This window comes from Onychomys torridus, chromosome 11 (assembly GCF_903995425.1).
Source record: "Onychomys torridus chromosome 11, mOncTor1.1, whole genome shotgun sequence".
Taxonomy (NCBI): domain Eukaryota; kingdom Metazoa; phylum Chordata; class Mammalia; order Rodentia; family Cricetidae; genus Onychomys; species Onychomys torridus.
The window spans coordinates 69,722,308-69,741,733 of NC_050453.1; the positions used below are offsets into that span (position 1 = coordinate 69,722,308).

The window sequence follows — 19,426 nt, forward strand, 5'->3', positions numbered from 1 at the left end:
GGCACCAGATATTGGTGAAATTATTAAGGCCACTCCACGTAGTTAAAAGGGAGGTTTATTTTGTGGGGTAACTTACAAGTGAAGGGATAGGTTGCAGGGTCTGGGAAAGGTATGGCGCAGTCCTGACCATTACTGAAGCCTCAATGGGGGTTGGAACTTCCAGGCGAAGGCTGGGATGGCTACCCACTACATTAATTTATTTTCAATACTTTTCTAGAATTTAATACACTAGTAGAATGTATTTCACCATATCCACTTCTCACTCCCTAAATCCAACTCCTCTGTGTCCTCCCACATACTCCTCAAAATTCCAGGTCTTCTATTTCACTCTATATATCTCTACATGAATACACACACACACACACACACACACACACACACATACACACACACACACACACACACACACACCACATACACACACGTAGTATGGACTATGCTATACACATATATATGTTGCTTTGCTATAAACAACATACACTCACAAAGATGATGTGTTTGATAGATTGAAAAGGACACTAGATTGCTATATTATCTATGAACAGTGAGTCCACTCTTGAAGATTAGCTACTGGATTCATCTCATGGACCTTGGTAAGTTGACTATGACACTGAATGAAGCACCTTGGAAGTTTGCGACATTTAGAACTTCATTGCATAAATGATTATCTGGTTGGTGCTGAAGATGTTTCCAATATTTAATTTATGCTTTGGACACATATAATAAATACCTATTTTCAGTGTTCATCCAGGTATGTGCATGGCACAGTGTATGTGTTGAAGGGTGGGGGAATCAGAGGACACCCTTGGGTGTCATTCTTCTCTCCTACCATGCTGGAAGCACAGTCTCCTGCTGTGCACCACCATGGCCTCCAGGCTGCTTGGCCCATGAGCTTCCAGTCCCTCTCTTGTTTCTGGCTCCTATCTCAGCACAAGTGCACTGGGATTACAGGCACACAGTATTACATGTATCTCTATTTGTGTTCTGGGGACCTGAACTTTTTCTACATGAAATTGAGCTACTGACCCATCTCCCTGGGTCCTGCTCAAATGTTATAAATATAAAGGCTTCTGTTCTTAAAACAAATCATATTTCATTCACACATTTTGCTTGCGGAAGACCACCAAATAGCCTATCAGCAAGTTGTGGAAGAAAGTAAGGTAAGCTACACACATTTTAGAGATAATTTTGAGTTTTTGGTTTGTTTGTTTTGCTTTTTTGTTTGTTTGTGTTTTGTTTTTTAACCAGGGCTCAAGTAGCCCAGTCTGGCCTGGAATCCCCTAAAAAGCAGAGGATGATTTTGAACTTCTAATCATCTGGATTCCCTTTCTCAAGGGCTGGGATTGTAGGTGTTTACTACTATATCTAGTTATTGCAATGTAGGGATTTATACAACCCAAGGCTTTGCTCAGGCCAGGCAATCACTCTGCAAAAGGAGTTACAGCCCCAGACCCTGATTCGGGCCTTCTTAAGAGCAAAATTTAGAGAGAATGGACCAACTATGCTCTAGAAGAAAATTCAGTGGAAAATTAACCCCTGTCTTCTCTCCTTCACATTGCTAGCCAAACACCCAATCATCAGCATCTTTCATCATTTTGTGGTACTTCTAGTCACCTTGAAACTAAATACTTCATAGGAACAGTCAGACAACCAGAATGACTTCATTTCCAACTGATGGAGGCAGCCTCTGCTTCATTTTCAAGTGGAATTGTGGTACTGATCACATCATTTTCTAAATTGCAACAAAATGATAATTGGATGGAAAATATCTATTTCTGCTTAAAAGTGGAATTGAAATTGCCTACCTTGATTTAAAAATGTCGGGCGGCATCAGTTCCAAAGTATGAGTTGGTCCATACAGGTTTACAACATATAATTTCACTGCTGGGTTCACTTGACCTGCCTTTGAGAAAATAAAAGTTGTAATATGTAATATATAAGCATTAGACTATATTAAAACAAAGAAAGAAAAGGAGTTTTAACTAGTTTGCTCATGTGTGTGTGTGTGTGTGTGTGTTTTACTGGGGACAAATATTCAACTTCTCTGAAATAGAAATGGTATTTAAATTCAACCACTTGATTACTTTCAATTGTTTTTTCAGATTGCTGCTTCTAGAGCATTTTCATCAGAAATGAAAAGTTATAGGAAATCAGGGTGGCTTTATTCATTAGGTGGTGCTGCTGAGTACCTTTCTCAGAGCTGCAGAAGGACTGGGCATGCAAAACAGCCAGTAGACCAAGTGACTGCCCACATCCTATAACATGAGCTGTCGTGTGAAGCTTTCTACTGTCAGGAAGAAAGGGGGGGAAAGGAGAAAGGAGCAGGAAGTAAAAATGTGAGGAGGGGAAGGAAGGGAACAGAATTTGCAAAGAGAGAGGAAAATGATGGGAACAGGAAAGATAAGGGAAGGGGGCAGGAAAGGGGAAGGCAAGGGAAATCCACCTACAAGGGTTATAGATATCCTACTCAGAACAGGCTGCTACAAGTTGTTCTCTGACATCCACATGTGCCATGGCACATATGTGCTAACATACATACACACACACACACACACACACACACACACACACACACTAAAATATAAGTAAAATAAATGCAGAAATATTAAAAATCTTACTCATATGCATCAAATACCACGTTTAAAATTCAAAAGAACCTAATGTATTCCATTGCATTAATGTACCCAGTCTTTCTCTTTAAGCTTTACTGATTACAGAATGGATGACTCATATATTTAAATGACCCTTGAGAGGTGCAGAAACAGCCCTCTCTGAGTCTGTGGCAGGAAGAGTGGAAATGCATATATAATTTGGTTTCAGTTAATCAAAATTCCATTAAAGGAACAATAACTACCAAGGTACAGTACTTGGTATGCTTCTAGTTTGTAACATGGTCTAATGGGTCATGCCATAGATTTGTCACTAAATGTCTCTACTGCAGTACAAAGGTTATTCTAATCATTCTCTAGATGAAAATAGAGATGCTAAAGCAAAATCCCTAATACTGAGAGATCTGAAACTTGACAAACATGCTAGTTGTGCCTTCTGTTATCTCCCAGGCAAGGACAAACAAACAATGGCCAAGTACTTTACAAGCAAGACAGAGAAATTAAGGCATACTCTCTCAAATATGTGTCAACCAGTTTGCATAGGAGAATGAAAGAATGCTCTTGTGCTGGGTCTGTGCAGATTGCTCAGTGATTAGATCACATGTCCTGCAAAAATGAGCACTGGAGCTTGACTTCCCAACACCCAAATAACTACCAGGTTGGAATTTTAGCTGTCTCTTCCTGCCACAGACTCAGAGAGGGCTATTTCTGCACCTCAAAAGGTCATATAAATATACGAGTCTTCTATTTAAAAATCAGTAAAGCTTAAAGAGAGAGATTTGTCACATCAATGCAATGAAATTCAAGCCACAGAAGGTAGAAAAGGGATCCACAGAGAAAACTGGCTAATAAGAACAGCTATATCAGTGAGCTCTGGGTTTGATTGGAAGACCTGACCTCAATGAATTAGGTGAAAGAACAATTTAGGATGATTCCTGACATGAACCTATATGTATATATACACACCCACAAACATGCAGGACTATACATATGAACTCAGCACACACATGAAAAATGGTAAAAGAAAACTAAAGTGTGTCCACATGAATAAAGGATTCATTAAATCAATCAATGTATCACAACATGTTATTAAACAATGTGCAATTATCTCTGTGATAGGGTGAGTTTGAAAAGACTACATGTGATATGGAGAAGAGGAAAAGGAAATTAAAAATGACTTTTGTTAAAGACTGAAAGAGTATGATCAAGCTTATTTAAGGACTGCAAAGACAGATTCATGCTCAAAAGATTGACAAGACAAAGCCTGAAACAAGTCAAGGCTTGAGACAACATGATGTACCCAGAAGGAGTAGGCCCCTGAGCAAATGCTTTATTTGGTTATCACCAGAGATTGACGCCTTTCTGGAAATGTGTCACACACTGGCCAGAACTTTATAACCAATCAAAGTGGTCAGAAAAGGCTTTTACTAAAGGAATGCCATGATTATTAAAGCCATTATTGGGATCATCATCAATTTATGATTTTGGTCTGTTATTTCTCTATCTATATCAGGTAAGTTAAATTTTAAAGCTTGTTTTGTGATGTAACTTGACTATTTAGACTCTTCATTGCCAGCAGTGTCAATCTGCCCGATCTGGGGCCTTAGAAACACAAAAGCCTGGTCCCCAGCTTACAGATCTAGAAAAAGAATCCCCAGGTGTGGCACTATGAATCTATCTGCATTTTAACTTATAGTGCCAAATCATCAGTAAACTATGCTGATAAAAAATAAAAAAGTTCCATGTTTTTATCTACTCTCTACCCGTTACCTATAATCATCTATCATCTGTATCATATATCTATCACCTATTTGTTATTTATCATCTGACATCACTCACCTACTATCAAATATTCATCACTTATTAGCCACAAATTAATCTTTTATGTTTGTCACAATTTTTTTATTTGTCAATTATCTATCATCTCATATATTTATTATATATCATAATTGTCTTTATCATATCTTTCTATTTTATTTATCTATTATATATCATCTATCATCTGTCATCGAGCTAATCTTCTATCTATAGTTTATCAGTCTAACACATAATGTCTTTCATCTATTGTATGACATCTATTTATCACCTATTTATTCTCTATCTACAACATACACTCTGTCTTAGCTAGAGTTACTATTGCTGTGATGAAACTCCATGACCAAAAGCAACTTGGGAAGGAAAGGGTTTATTTTGCTCACAGTTTCATATAACAGTTCACCATCAAAGACAGTGAGGACAGGGACTCACACAGGGCAGGAAACAGGAGGCAGAAGCTAATGCAGAGGTCATAGAACAGTGTTGCTTACCAGCTTCCTCCCTATGGCTTACTCAGGCTGCTTTCTTGTAGAAACCAGGATCATCAGCCAAGGTATGGTACCTCCCAATGGACTGGGCACTCTTCCATTAATCACTAATTATGAAAATGCCCTAGAGGCTTGCCTACGGGTCAATTTTATGGAAACATTTTCTTTTTCTTTTTTTCTTTATTTTCTTTTTGTTTTTTTCTAGATAGGGTTTGTGTAGCTTTGAAGCCTTTCCTGGAACTCACTCTGTACCTTGAATGCACAGAGACCCACCTGCCTCTGCCTCCCAAGTGTTGGGATTAAAGGCATGAGCTACCACCGTCCAGCGGTTACATTTTCATATTTGAGGTTCCTTCCTCATATGACTCTAGCTTGTGTTGACATAAAACTGGTCAGCACACTATCATGTCTCTGTCCTCTATCTTCTATTATCTAGCTACAAGTTATCTTCTAACGTATCTCATCTTCTACCTATCTCTCATCTTATCAATCCATCTTATGTAGTCTATTATTTCTCTGTCTACAATTATCTGCTATATCATCTATCTATCTGTCTATCTGTCTATCTATCTATCTATCTATCTATCATCTATCCATAATTGCATCATTCTATCTAAGCATACTTCACTAGCTGTCAGAAGTTAGTTTTCATGAGACTGGTTTAGAAGAAATGACGCCCACCTCCATCACAAGGCTGATATAATCACTGTTGGTGACTGGAATGTCTTTTGAGATCTGGGTTATCTAAATCTATAAGTCAGAAGAATCTGAGTTCAAATTTTGACTTTGCTGTAATGCACCATAAAGTATGTGATTAAAATTCTAATGCATAATTTTCTTGATTTTAAAAACTGAGACAGAGAATTTGTCAGAAAGCAGATATTGTGAGAAAAAAATATTTTCTTTCTTTGGATAAAATGTCATAGTTTTGTTATATTAACTAATAAAGAGATGACTAATTAAGCCATCTAAATGAGAATATGGCAATGCATTGAAATGATTGGTGTTCTATAACACTGATTCTTCCTCAGTTAGAGAAATTTGTGCTTATATTTTTATAATGTAATACACTGACTAGACTAATAAGGACATTACGTTAGATTGGATCTTTCTGTGAACTCTTACCAAGGTTTTATGATTTACTTTGTCAAAGACACACAAACGCTGATCATTCCTTTAAGGGAATCTGCTACTGCAACTGTAAATTTGCACCTGTGCAGGATGACTGATATTCCAATCAGCTTCCACCAGAATGCAAATTAAAACTTGTACACATGAATCCATTTTTACATAAAGGCACCTCAGTGAGACATCAGGCTGCCTCCCAACTTTTGCTATTCAGCATTTCATAATCTCTGTTACATTTTTACTTTTCCATGGGGTTTGGAATTAAGCAAATCTAGTGAGTTCATTTGCACCTTTTAATATTTGAATCATTCAGATAGTGTGCAAATTAGAGAGCTCATTTCTTCACTCTCAACAGTCCCATTTGCCACAAAGACTGCGAATCCATGGAATCCCTTCCTCCATGATTCTGAAATGCAAGCCTCAATAATAATTAACCTTGTTTTACTGGCAACTAAATTGTCATTAAACGAGATAATGTTTTAATTAAGAAGATTAACCTGAGGTTACAGAGAGAGAACTCCGCATCTCTTTTGTGCTGAGTTGCTAATGATAGGGTATTTTATGAGCACCAAATCGTGCTGAATTAAATAAAATCCAAATATATTTGTTTGGTATAAGTGTTTCATCAGTAAATCTGACCATGCTGAGTTTTGCTGCACCAGTTTTTAAATCTAGCTTAATTTAAATAGCAATTTAGCATTATCTTGCCATTATCTCGATTTTTAAAGTGTCACTTTCTGAAAGTTTATTGTATGCAAGCAAATTGAACCTGCATTTGTTATGAGAAAACTAATGATCATTTAAAACTCAAGTAGAAAAGAGTGAGTTTGAAAATTCAATGACATACTCAACAAGATACTGAAATTCTTTGTGATTATAAGGACCCAAAGCCTCATTTTCTTAAAAACTGGTGTCTCAAGTACATGGGTGGTCAGCTCACAGAAATGTCACACCCAGTCAAGGGTACTGTCCCTTAGTTTTGACTTGTAGAATGTTTGTTCATATTTATTTATTTATCTATTTATTTATTTAGGTTTTTTGAGACAGGGTTTCTCTGTGTAGCTTTGTACCATTCCTGAAACTTGCTTTGTAGACCTCATAGAGATCCGCCTGCCTCTGTGTCCCAAGTGCTGGGATTAAAGGCGTGTGACACCACTGCCCGGCCTTTATTTTTTATGTATGTGGAATGTGGGCATGCATGTGGCCTGAAGGGCATGTGTACATGTATGTAGAGGACAAGGTACAAACTTGGGTGTCATCATCAGAAACACAGTTCACATCCTTAGAACCAAGAGTTACTCACTATCTGGAGCACTCCAAGGAGGCTGGGCTGGCTGGCTGAGTTTCAGGGATCTGCCTAGCTCTACCTCCTTTTGTTGGGATCACACTTGTAACACCACACCTGGATTTTTATCTGGGTAATCCAGATAATATCTGGATTCTCAATGTCAGGTTCCCATTCATGGCATGCAAATGATGAGCTATCTTCCTAGTTCCAGGTTTTAGTTTTAATACTTTCACTGACTGTCAGTACCCATTTGGGACTTTCATCACAATATGCTCCTGTGTTGATAACTGGAGACTCTCTTCTGCCCATATATAGCTGAGTCTGTATATGTACATATGTGGTGCAAATGGTCACAAGCCTGTATTTGTGACTGACAGGCAAGTGTTCAGGTTTTATGAGCTGCTATGAAAATAACAGTTGATCTACATGAGATTTATTTATATCACTTTCCTGTCTTAAAATAGCTGTGACTTAACAAAAATGATGTATTTTTAAAAATTATATGTATAGGTTTGTGCCTATGTGTAAATGTGTATGTGTATACAGGTATGTGCAGAGTCCAGAAGATAACATAAGACTCCCTGGAGCTGGAGTTATAAACAGTTGTAAGCTATATCCAATTTGGATGCCAGGAAAAGAACTCAGGTCCTCTATAAGAGCAGTAAGTGCTCTTAAATGCTGAGCCATCTATCTATCTCATAGCTATACCTTTTTAAAAAGCATGTAACCTTTTAAAACCTCAGCTTGTCCCTTTTTGAAAAATAAGTGCTTACAATGAAGATTAAATATGCAGGGGAAAGTGGTAGCCTCCCTCAAAACAAAACAAAAAATATCTACTAGTACCCATGATTCTATTCAACTAATGGACACACAATATCATGACTAATGAAACAAAAATTATTAAATGATTAGTTACTATAATTTTTTATCAGTGTTGCTGGTGACATATTTTAAATTTCTTAAATATTTATATTTCTGCATTTATGAGTCTCAGTTTTCTTACTTGGTGAGACCTGGGACTGTCCATAGTTGAGAGGGTGATTTGAAGACATATCTAAGAACATTATTTTAAAAAATGAAAATCAATTGCAGTTCCCACACTTGAGAAACAAATGACTGTGTTGTCTCTTCCATGGGGCTGAACCGACTCTTTTGTACACTGAACAGTTGTATACGCCTTTACACAACTTGTTTTCTACCTTTTCTGTAATAGATAAATGATATTTCACCACCATTACTAAATCAATCAAGGAAAGAATTAATATATGAGAGAAGAATGCTCAATTATTTAACATGTAAAAGGGGCTGGTGTGTAGTTTACAGGCTCAAGCCATTATTAAAAAAATAAAATAAAACATGGCTGAACTTATAATTGTGGAAAAGTCACATGATTTTTTTCATGAAAATGTTTTGTGAACAGAAGTCTTTTGTTGTAGGGACAGATTGCCATTTTCTGAAGAGCACTGACTTGGTGCCTTCTAGAAAATCAAGAATAACATTTACCATCATGGAAATTCATTCCTGTCAATTCTTTGTCTAATACTGCAACCATCAGGGGGAGGAAGAGGTGACATCAGGATGTGAAGACATTCTGTTCCTGAAGCAATATTCATTTTCTCCATGGTTCTCTACACTCAGGCCTTATTTCCTTTCTAGCATGTCTGAATGTGGTGTTTAGGAAAAGAGACTGTTAAGTAGCTTCAAACTTATCACAGCCTTGCTTTGTTTCCTTAACAGACTGGTTCTAATAAGAGTGATAGCTTTTTTTTCCCTTATGGATATTATATATGGATGATACAGTGAACAAGTTCAAGCTCAGCAAAGATATTTGAACTTGAGAAAAACAAAGCATATTTTTGGAAACCAGTTCTCAAAAGTAGCTTCTTGGGGGTCAGGGAGATACTTGGGTAGATAAAGGGGCTTGCCTCCTCCCATGATACCCTGAGTTTGATTCCTGGAACTTACATATTGAAAAGAGAGATCAGATTCCTCCTATCAAGTGTTCTCTGATCTTTAAAGGTGTGTGCTGTGGCAACCACTCCCACCACCAAGAGTAAAAAGAGTTTCTAGGCTTGCATAATTAAGAGCTAAAATGTACAAAGAAGACTTTCAGAAAACCTCTTTGCATGATCAGTGCATACACCAACTCACCACAAGCTCCTTTCTCTTATATATTGGGGAAACAGGTATTTAAAAGAAGTTGACTACATAAGACTGAGTCAATCAATATTATGGCATGGATTCTGGTGGGAATCTCCAGCCTCACCACTGCTAGAGGCGCTATTGGCAGTTGGTGGCTATGGTAGAAAGAGAGTGTTTTTTCTTCAATAGTGTGGCTATGGTAGGTTCCCCAGTCTCCAATGGATAGCCTCACACCCATGAGCATATGGGAAATACTAATTGAACTCAGTGGGTTATAAAAATGAAGAGGATACACAGTTGTGTAGGGGAATTATTGAAGCAAGGTTCTGCAGAATTTGTAGTCTGGTAATAGGGATTATATATGATCAAAATGGGTTGCATATTGTATATACCTATGAAATTCTCAAAGACTAAATAGTATTACAATTTCCTTTTTTAAGGGAGTTTGAGGGGCCTGAGATGGCTAAGTCAGAAAAATGTGTAAGCATGGAGAGCTGTGTTTGAATCTCACATAAAATGAAAACTTGGTCAACAGCCATAGGTATCTAGGGATATCTTGGAAGGCTAAGGCAACAACATCCCTGGAGTCTACTTGCCAGCCAGCCCAGTCACACTCTAGGTTCAGCGAGACATGTTATCTCAAAAAATTAAGTGCCCAGTGATTGAGGAAGACATGTAACATCCTACCTCTGGGCTTCATGTGTATCTTTGCACAATCATGCATATGTAACAAACACACATACACATGCAAACACAAACATATACCAACCACCACCACCAGGGAAAGCTTGAGGCAGTAAGAAGGCCCTGCAACAGAAATCCAGTGCTTTCCAATTTCCTTGCATCCTTCTCCTAGAAGCCTCACTCAACACTTGAAAATGGTTTTACTGTCTAGGCAAGATTTCCATGCACTTCTTGCCCTATAAAACATTTTTTTATCTATCTTATCTACCTATGGAAAGGACTCACCAGCAGCATTTCATAAACTACATTTCTTATCAGCTTCTGCCAAAATAATGCTGATATTAATATACTTACTAGTAAATTCTTTATGCTTACTCTATTCTTTACTGAGGCTATTTATGATTCATCTATTCTTGACTGGAAATTTTTTTTATGCTCAGTCAATTTTTATGAGAGAATTAAAATACATATTAACTTATAGTACATTAACTGCCCTAAGAAATCATTTGAAAGCAACTAAAACTTTTTGAAACTAAGAAATCCTAACTTATTTAGCAGTGATATTTCTTATCTTGTAATATCTATTCACAACTCCAGGGATGTACTTTGAGGAAGCCTTTGTCCTCACCTCAGGTCTGTCTCTCATTTCTTCTCACCCTCTTTTCAACTCAGCAGGTGAGAAGAAAAAAATCAAAAAGGAGCATCAGAAGGAAATAAGTACAGTAATACGTCTCACACATTCCATCATCTGTACAACTTATTTATCCCTGTGTGTGTGTGTGTGTGTGTGTGTGTGTGTGTGTGTGTGTGTGTACAGGTTTGTGAGCCTGTGTATTCATTTGTATGGAGGCCAGAGGTAGTCTCTTGCTGCCATTCTTCTGGTGCTATCTGTTTTTGAGATAGGGTTTCTAATTGACCTGGAGCTCATCATGAGTGTTCATCTAGCTGACCAGTGAGCCCCAGGGGAACATTTATATTTATCTCCCCAGCTCTGTTATTACAAGTAAGCACCATCCAGCATGGCTGTTAAACATGGTTTCTAAAGAATCAAATTCAAGTCATTGTGCTTGCAAGCAAGTGAGCCGTTGTCTGAACAAACCCTCCAGCCCTACTTGTACCCTTTTCTACCCACATTCTTTCTCTCAACTTCAAGTGACAAGTTTAGAATTGATGACTTTGTCTGCAGATAGGAAACCTCTCTTTCAGAGGCACCTTTTATTGAACCAAGCATGTTGTCCATCAAGGCACCAATGCAGACAGAAAGAACAAATATTTCCCTTGAGTTGCTTACCTTGGGGTAGGGGTACTGCTTTGCTTTGGGGTACAGTGCTCCAGTAAACCGAGGTATAACCATATTAGGAACCAAGGAGTCATTTATCATCAAGAAGGCAAGTCTCTCTCCATCGGGTGACCACCAGTGGGCGATGTGAGAATGTAGAAGTTCCTCTAGAATAAACAAGTGTTATTTGAGATCAACTGTAGAGATGTGGGCTCAGTGACCCACAAACATCTGTCCTTGAAATCATCATTGTGCATGAATATGTTCTAGACAGAATGTTAGATTTTATTAACTTCTCTGAGAAGTCTGTATTTTTAAATTGCTATTTCAATTCCAGGAAGAGCAGAAGGAGAGAAAGGTTAGAATGGACCATCAAAGTTGGGGTTGAGGTAGCATGGACTTAGCACATGAAAGTATCACTTGAGTGAAAAGATAAGGACAATGAGTCAAGTGAGATACAGCTAAAACCATCCCCACTCATAATATCATTCAAGCATTTTTGCATGCAACTATTTTTCTTTTCTCTCATCAAACAAGTTTGGGGCTCGCTATAATAGTTAACATTCTTTTTAGCTCCAAGGAAAGAGAATGAAATATATAGAGAGACATTTTTCATATAGCATAAGATCAACTATATAATTCTGACTCAGGAAGTTAATTTGTAGGAACCACATCAAAAGTCCCCATATTATGTACCCTCTGGCTCCTATAGTGGGTGATTATTATGGCCTTTGCACAGACAATTAGAAGGAAGTGAATAAAACCAGGTTATCTATTTTCACAGCTCCATCTTGCAATGCTACCTCAGGCCAGCTGTGAACTTTAATTGATGTTACCATCACAGTTCATGAGTCTACACTATGTAACTCTTTGTTTGGGGACAGCTCATCACTATGTTCACAGTGACAATGATGACCTGGCTGTTCTTAGTCTGTATTATATCAAGTTCCTCTATGGTTTCCCATGTCTTCACCTCTGTAAAAAGCATCTCTGTAAACAAGGCATCTTCAAATCATTTTACTGATAAATTCAGAAAATATAACTCCAAAATTAGATTTTTGAGAATAGGTGGTATTTTTTGGTTATGGTGTGTGTGTGTGTGTGTGTGTGTGTGTGTGTGTGTGTGTGTGTGTTTATGTGTTGTGATAATTTTTTCCCAAGGGAGGAAATATATTATGGGTAATCAATGGAACAAGATATAGTTGTGAGTCATCAACTGTAACTGATGGTGACTTTGAGTGACATGTTGGTAGAGGTGAAAAGTGTTGGAAGAACAAATATTTGTGTCACTTTGTTGTGACAAAAATAATGGTGATCATAAAGATTGTAAAACATGGTTTACATTGTTTTCCTAAAAGCCTAGAAAAAATACTATAGGAATTAAAGAGAAATTCAAGCTGAAATCACACATGCAGAACAAAGGTTCCAATAGCATCGTTGGAATGAAATAGTCCTTTTCTTGTGCAATTGGAAAAGAAAGTCAAGATCCAAGAAAGCCCAGTAATAGATGAAGATTATAATTACCTTAACAATGGATCATCAAATGACAATGAAACCCCAACTTCCCATTATGAACTGTCTTACCTACTGAACGCATGCAGCAACAATCCACTTTAAAATGGAAGTGAAGGTCTAGGAGGGGCTAAACCTAAAGAGCATGCGTGTTTGCCTAACATACTGCCATCTCTGACTTGCCTCACTCCTTCATTTCATATCTATGGCCCAAGTAGTATTTCTAAATATGAGTCAGGACTAGATGCAGGTTTAAACTGTAGGCAGGCCCCTGAGCATGGTGCATGTGAGCAAGCTGAAAATGGATCAGAGCTATACTATGCTCTGACTCAGGAAGGACACTGAAGTGAAATAATAAACAGATCCCCAAACTTGGCAGAATTTTGAGCAAAATATTTTCATGCTTTGACCTGTAGACAGTAACTAATAAATGTCTACTTGATCAGACATATGGGAAGAATAAAAAACTTGAAATTTGGAAGCAGAGAAATTTAGGGATGAATTGTCAGAAGGACTAAATATATGCAAATATATTTATAAAGATGTTAATGTCATGTAAAGTCAATAGACCATCCCCATAATCAAAGTGACTATCAATAATCACATAAACAATATAATCTCTAGTGCATTAGTCAGCCTTCAGTGCCTACCTTACATGCAAAAGTCATAATTATCACTCTGTCCCTGGTAAGTGCTACCATCTAAACTAGCCAACTATCTTGTAGCAGACAGGTTATATAGAAACCCTTCCATTCAGTGAGGCAGCATCTGTGTCAAACAGAAGCACATGTTTTGGTAGTCAATTTCATTTGCTGTCTACAGGTTTATAGACACAGTTATATGAAATCTTACCAAAGTATCTGTCACTGTCTTAATACACTACACTGGCTGTAATCAGGCAAACATTTATGAAGTTGGGCCACAGGGTCACTCAGTGTAGGAATCTGGTGGTGTTATCCTATTTGTATTTGATTTATGTTTCTGGAATGGTGGTTGCATTTGTTCTATGGAAATATTGCATTTTTTGTTTGTTTAACAACATTGAAGATGAGACAACATTCTATAGAAAGCATAGGAATTGCTAAACTGGGGTAGAACTGGTAATGTACTATGACCCTGACACCTCTAACCCATGGGATAGTATATTTCCTGTTCTCCTAATTGTGAGGATGTTGTCTTAAAAGTTTTATTGTCTGAAGCAATAATGACACCAATTGGAATATATTCACAATTCCATTCCTCTGAATTAGAAGCTTAAACTTCCCTTGTAATCACTTTGATCTCAATATAATGGAAAAACATAGTAGAAGAAAACCAGCAACCTAACAGAAAGTATAGTCACTTTGCTTGATCCAATGATTATAGGTTATCTGCCAGAAATTAAATGTATTGTTTCTATATAAAACAAGTGATTAGCGAATACTTCTTTGTCCCATAAAAAAATAATAGACTGGGCAAGGGAGTTGGCTCAGTAAGTAAATGCTTCTGATGCAACTTTGAGGACTTGAGTTTAGATTCTCAGAAAACAGGTAGAAGCCAGACATATTTTCCCTGACATTGGTGATTTCAGATTTCTTCTAGGGAGATAAAAGGAAGAGCCATTAATCCTTGGACTCTTAGGTTCGTCTTTCCTGGTATGTGCAGAAGTACTGAACAAGAAGACACTGTCTCCATCAAGGTGATGGAAAGATTACCAACACCTGCAATATGAAGGGGTAAATAAGAGCATCTTTATTATAATTTCTTCAAAAGACACCCTGAAAGAAAAAAGGCACCATTTCTTTAATTGCAACTAACAGAGTGTTAATTTCAGGATTGTGGCTTCTTATGCTAATTATATTACATTATTTACAAACAATTTATTTTTTACAAATCACACTGCATTCTAATTTAGTGTAGTTTTGGCTTTTATCTAAAAATTTTATTTCTGTGATTTACAGAATTTTACTGTACAGCAGATGGAGTTTTCAACACATGTAGTTTTTTTTTTATCACAGACAGTTAAGAACACACAGCAACAAACATGAAGTGTTTCCCAAAATTGAAGATCCAATCATTTCATTCAGATTAACAGGCTCTTCTAAAAGGCAAGCTGGCTTTTATCCACCTGTAATCAATTTAGACAGACAACATTTCCTGAGGCACCACTGCAATTTCTATGGTTGTTCCACCTCACTTATTTTCTTCATGTTACTGTCAACATTCTTGTGGGAATTACCTCTATTTTCTCCCTTCCCACTTCCTTCTTTCATCATCATATTTTGCAGTACTATTTCAGCCTAACCATGAAGGTCTCCACTGGCATGTCAGTGAATCCACCAGCAGATTCAGAATCCATAGAAGCACATATTGTCGGTGGCTCCCTCTCTCTCTCTCTCTCTCTCTCTCTCTCTCTCTCTCTCTCTCTCTCTCTGTCTTCCATGCCCCTGCCTCTGTATGTTTAGTTTGTCTTATTTTCTAATTCTAGTTTCACTGGCAAGTGCCCAGGATTTGATAACCTGATGTCAAAGACACTGCCAAGAGAACATAAAAATGTAGCAAAAACATAGATATTTTGTATTGTTCTCTTTTAATGAAACTAATACAATAGTAAGTGTGTGAAAGGATTTTGTTCATACTATATTTTTGTTTGTTTGTTTGTTTGTTTTTGTTTTGCTGTTCTTTCAGACCAAAGCAAGGACCATTGTTTCATCTATGGAGCATCTTAAATTCTTCCATGCTACCAAACTGAGCTCTACGTGTCAATCTGTTTAATAAGCTGACTTGACTTTTGTTCATTCTTTTGACAGCCATGAGTAGAAAGGTCTGTTTACCAATAGTTGGTCAGTTCATGGCATTGTAAATATTCCAAACACATATATCGTTATTAACTGTTGTAGTATTGGGTTCACATTTGACAAACAGATGCATTCTATAAATGTGTATTGAATTTCAAAAAAGATCCCTTTTATATAGTTACAGATATTACATAATTTTATACATTACCTTTTGATCATATTACTTTATTATCCTCTCTTAGTCCCCCCTCAATTTCAAGTTGTGAAGTTGGCAACTATACACTATACATTCTTGTTGTTTTTTGTTTTTGTTATCTTTTTTTTCCTTTCAACTTACAAGTTCTTTAAAAGAAATTTTGACATGGTACTTTCAGTTGCATTCCCATATCAAATCCAGAGATGTTTATGGGTAACATTAGACTTACTTTTAATAAATACAATATTTAAAATTGTCTTATATTTTGGTCATTTTTTACATATTTCTCAGAAGTTCAGCAACTCTTTAAAATAAGTGTTTATATTTTTCTTATGAATTGAATGGTTATAAAACTAGAAGAAAAGAGACTAAAAATGATACTTTGAAAGATGTGTAAGGACTCCACTTAGTATCTTTGGGCATTAATACTGTGCTCACAAAGTAGCCTGGTAGTGAACAGATCATGTCCCATCCTTAAAATTTGTCATAAGACTGCATTGCATTTCTTTTGAGACAGGGTGTGACTATGTAGCTCACATGGAATGGAACTCACTCTACAGCAGAGACTGATTAACTTTTGGTTCTCCTGCCTTAGCCTTCCAAGTGTGGAAGCATACCATGCTATCTGACTTATATCTGTTATTGTCTTTTGTGTGAGTTATCTTTATTCCCACCCACCGGGCCCTTTAGAGAAGTCAAGTTTCAATTTAAGAAAAGTGCCAATGAAATATGGCGATTTAGATCAGAATTGCTTTCTATGAAGTACAAAGAAGGAAATCTTTATTTCTCAGGGGCACATGTCATCGAGGTTCACACACTGTGCAGAGGTTTGTCGTTGACTCACAGTTGGTATACTGAAGAGGAAGGAAAAGGCTGGAGTGTAGGAACTATAGGCACATCAGGGAAAAAAGGGCCAATGGGAAGCAAAAGGCTGGGGAAATCAACGATTGCTTAATTGCCACTGCCAATCCTTTGAAGCGGCTACTTTGGTAGGGTTCCTCTTGGAAATGGAATGAGAACTGGACAGATCATGGACAGTAGCATTCAGAGCCTTTGGCTAAAGGAAAGCCCAGTGATATCTGATGGTGCAGGAGCCAGAGGGACAGAGTTTAACCTGAATGGCAAAGCTTGTTGTCATTGTCCAGATTACCTTTTGCAATGTGTCAGATCTACAGTGTCATCAGAAAGGAGTCTGTGACCTGTTTCCCTGTGATCTCCTTAGACTTCACCACACTGCTCATGTTCTATTCAGATTTATAAATTATTCACTTGTTTGTTTATTTAGTATGTATACTGTTTCTAATATATTTAATTATGTTAATTTAGTTATACTGTCTATATTATTATTTATTCCAATATCAATCTTATTTATATCTACATTAATTTTTAATTTATTACTTTGTTAGTTTATTTGCTGACATATATACATTTGTACTTATATTATTTATCAGTATTTTATACATTGATTATACATAATATTGGGTTTTATTATGAAATTTTCATACATGTACAGGGTTTTATGTATCCCAGAATGGCCTTACACTCACTTTGTAGCTGAGGATGATGAACTCCAATCTTTCTTTTCCTACCTCCAAGATGCTGGAATTATAGACAAGAACCATCATGACCAGTGTATGAGGTGCTGGGGACCAATCCAAGGGTTTGTGTGTGGTAGGCAAGTACTGTACCAACAGAGTTCCATCCACAGTCATGGAGTTTTGTTATCACAGTAAGTAAAAAAAGAAAAAAAAGACTTTAGGGCTGGTGAGATGGCTCTGTAGGTAAAAGTACTTACTACCAAGCCCTATGACCTGAGTTCAGTCTGTAGAATCTACATGATAGAAGGAGAGAAACAACTCATACGTATTGTACACACACACACACACACACACACACACACACACAATGGGCATCTTCACATGTGCATACAAACATACACACACTCAACAAATAAATAAACAAGTAAATTCAAAAAATAATATGAATTCTTAAATCTCACAGAAATGGAATGAGTACACTCCATGCAGCTTTTCCAAGAAAGCTGATGTTTCAATCCTCTTGATCTGTGTTCAAGGCAAGGCAATCTATGCAAGGGACATCAAGTTTTTACCTTGTTGGCTTAAAAGAATCACAAGGTGTCAACCATCATAGCATGCCAACAGGCTGTGAAATGTCTGTGCTTACACTAACCCCTCTCTGCTCTGGGACTGCCTCCCTTTGTCCCTGTTCTCTCACTGTGTCAGACAATGCTGTTCATTAGTGACTCAAACCCAAAGCAAAAGACACTAGACTCCTCCGTCGTTCCTGATGCACCTCCTCTGCTTATCCTCTAAGACCTAACGATGCTACTGCCTCATCAGCTTTAGAATCTTCACTCCCACTAACTGCTTTAGCCCCCATTTTATGACTCATTCTCTCCTGATTGAGCACAGAAAATATCTTACATAATAGCTGTTCACAAGTCCCTTCCACCATTCCACTCAAACTCTACACCATCACCAAAAAGACCTAGCTCTGTGCAAGAGCTAGTCTTTTCACGCCCTGCTTGACCAGTTGCTCTCATTTCTATACACACCAGTAACAAAATACCCAAAATCCTAGCTCACTGGGACAGTCACTGCTGCTCTTGGATCTTGCTGCCCTCTTCTGTCTCATTTTATACACCATTGCTGTCAAGGCAATTTGAATTTCCCAGGCACAAACACCTACCCGTTCAATCCTTCTGCAGCTTTGCAAGCTGTTTCCTGGGGTTAGACTTTTCTTCTCATGTCAGTTGTGTGTGTGTGTGTGTGTGTGTGTGTGTGTGTGTGTGTGCGCGCGCACACACATATCTTCGGGTGTTAATACTATACACAAGTATAGAAGTCAGAGGAGTCATCTTCTACCTCATTAGACACGGATTCACTTGTTCACACCTGTGCACTGCAGACTAAATGGCCCATCAAATTCCAGGTATTGTTTTGTCTCTGCCTCCCTTCTCTGTTAGGGACACTAAAATTACAGATGTGTGTGTGTGTGTGTGTGTGTGTGTGTGTGTGTGTGTGTGTGTGTGCTACCATACCATATTTATGGGATCTGGGGATTCTAAATCAGGTCCTCATTCTTGTGTGGCAAGTGTTTTACCCACATCTCTGAAGCCCAATGATTCTTAATCTTTCAGGATCTATTCAGGGGGCTTCCTTCTTGGAAAATGTTTTGCAAACATCTAGATTGGGCTAAGACACATAACTTTCAACATTTTTTCTTTAGAAACCTACATTAACTAAGATTAAAGAGCTGGATATGGTTTCTTTATCTTTCAGAGTCTGCTACAGTATTGAGGATGTTTTGAACACAAGAGGCCTATCAGAGTCTCTCTGCTTCTACAGGCCAAGGTAACCGTAGTCCCAACCTTTTGGAATACCTGGAGTAGCCAGGCTTGTTTTGCACTCACTTCGTTAATCAGTGCCATCCTCAGCATCTCTATTAACTTAACATTGAGAGAGAAAAGTAAAAGGTAATTTCCAGT

At 37.5% G+C, this 19,426-nt stretch overlaps 1 protein-coding gene across 4 annotated transcripts in view; it reads right to left on the bottom strand.

Annotated features, from left to right (window-relative positions):
• Positions 1 to 19,426, bottom strand: part of Dpp10 (dipeptidyl peptidase like 10) — a 1,497,630-nt gene that overhangs the window by 81,345 nt on the left and 1,396,859 nt on the right. For all 4 annotated transcript variants that reach the window (XM_036202538.1, XM_036202540.1, XM_036202537.1 and 1 more), the window contains 2 exons: positions 11,446 to 11,600; positions 1,806 to 1,903 (listed from right to left, as the gene is read on the bottom strand). In XM_036202538.1, the coding sequence (XP_036058431.1) occupies positions 1,806 to 1,903; positions 11,446 to 11,600 (253 nt within the window). The remainder of the gene's footprint in view (positions 1 to 1,805; positions 1,904 to 11,445; positions 11,601 to 19,426) is intronic.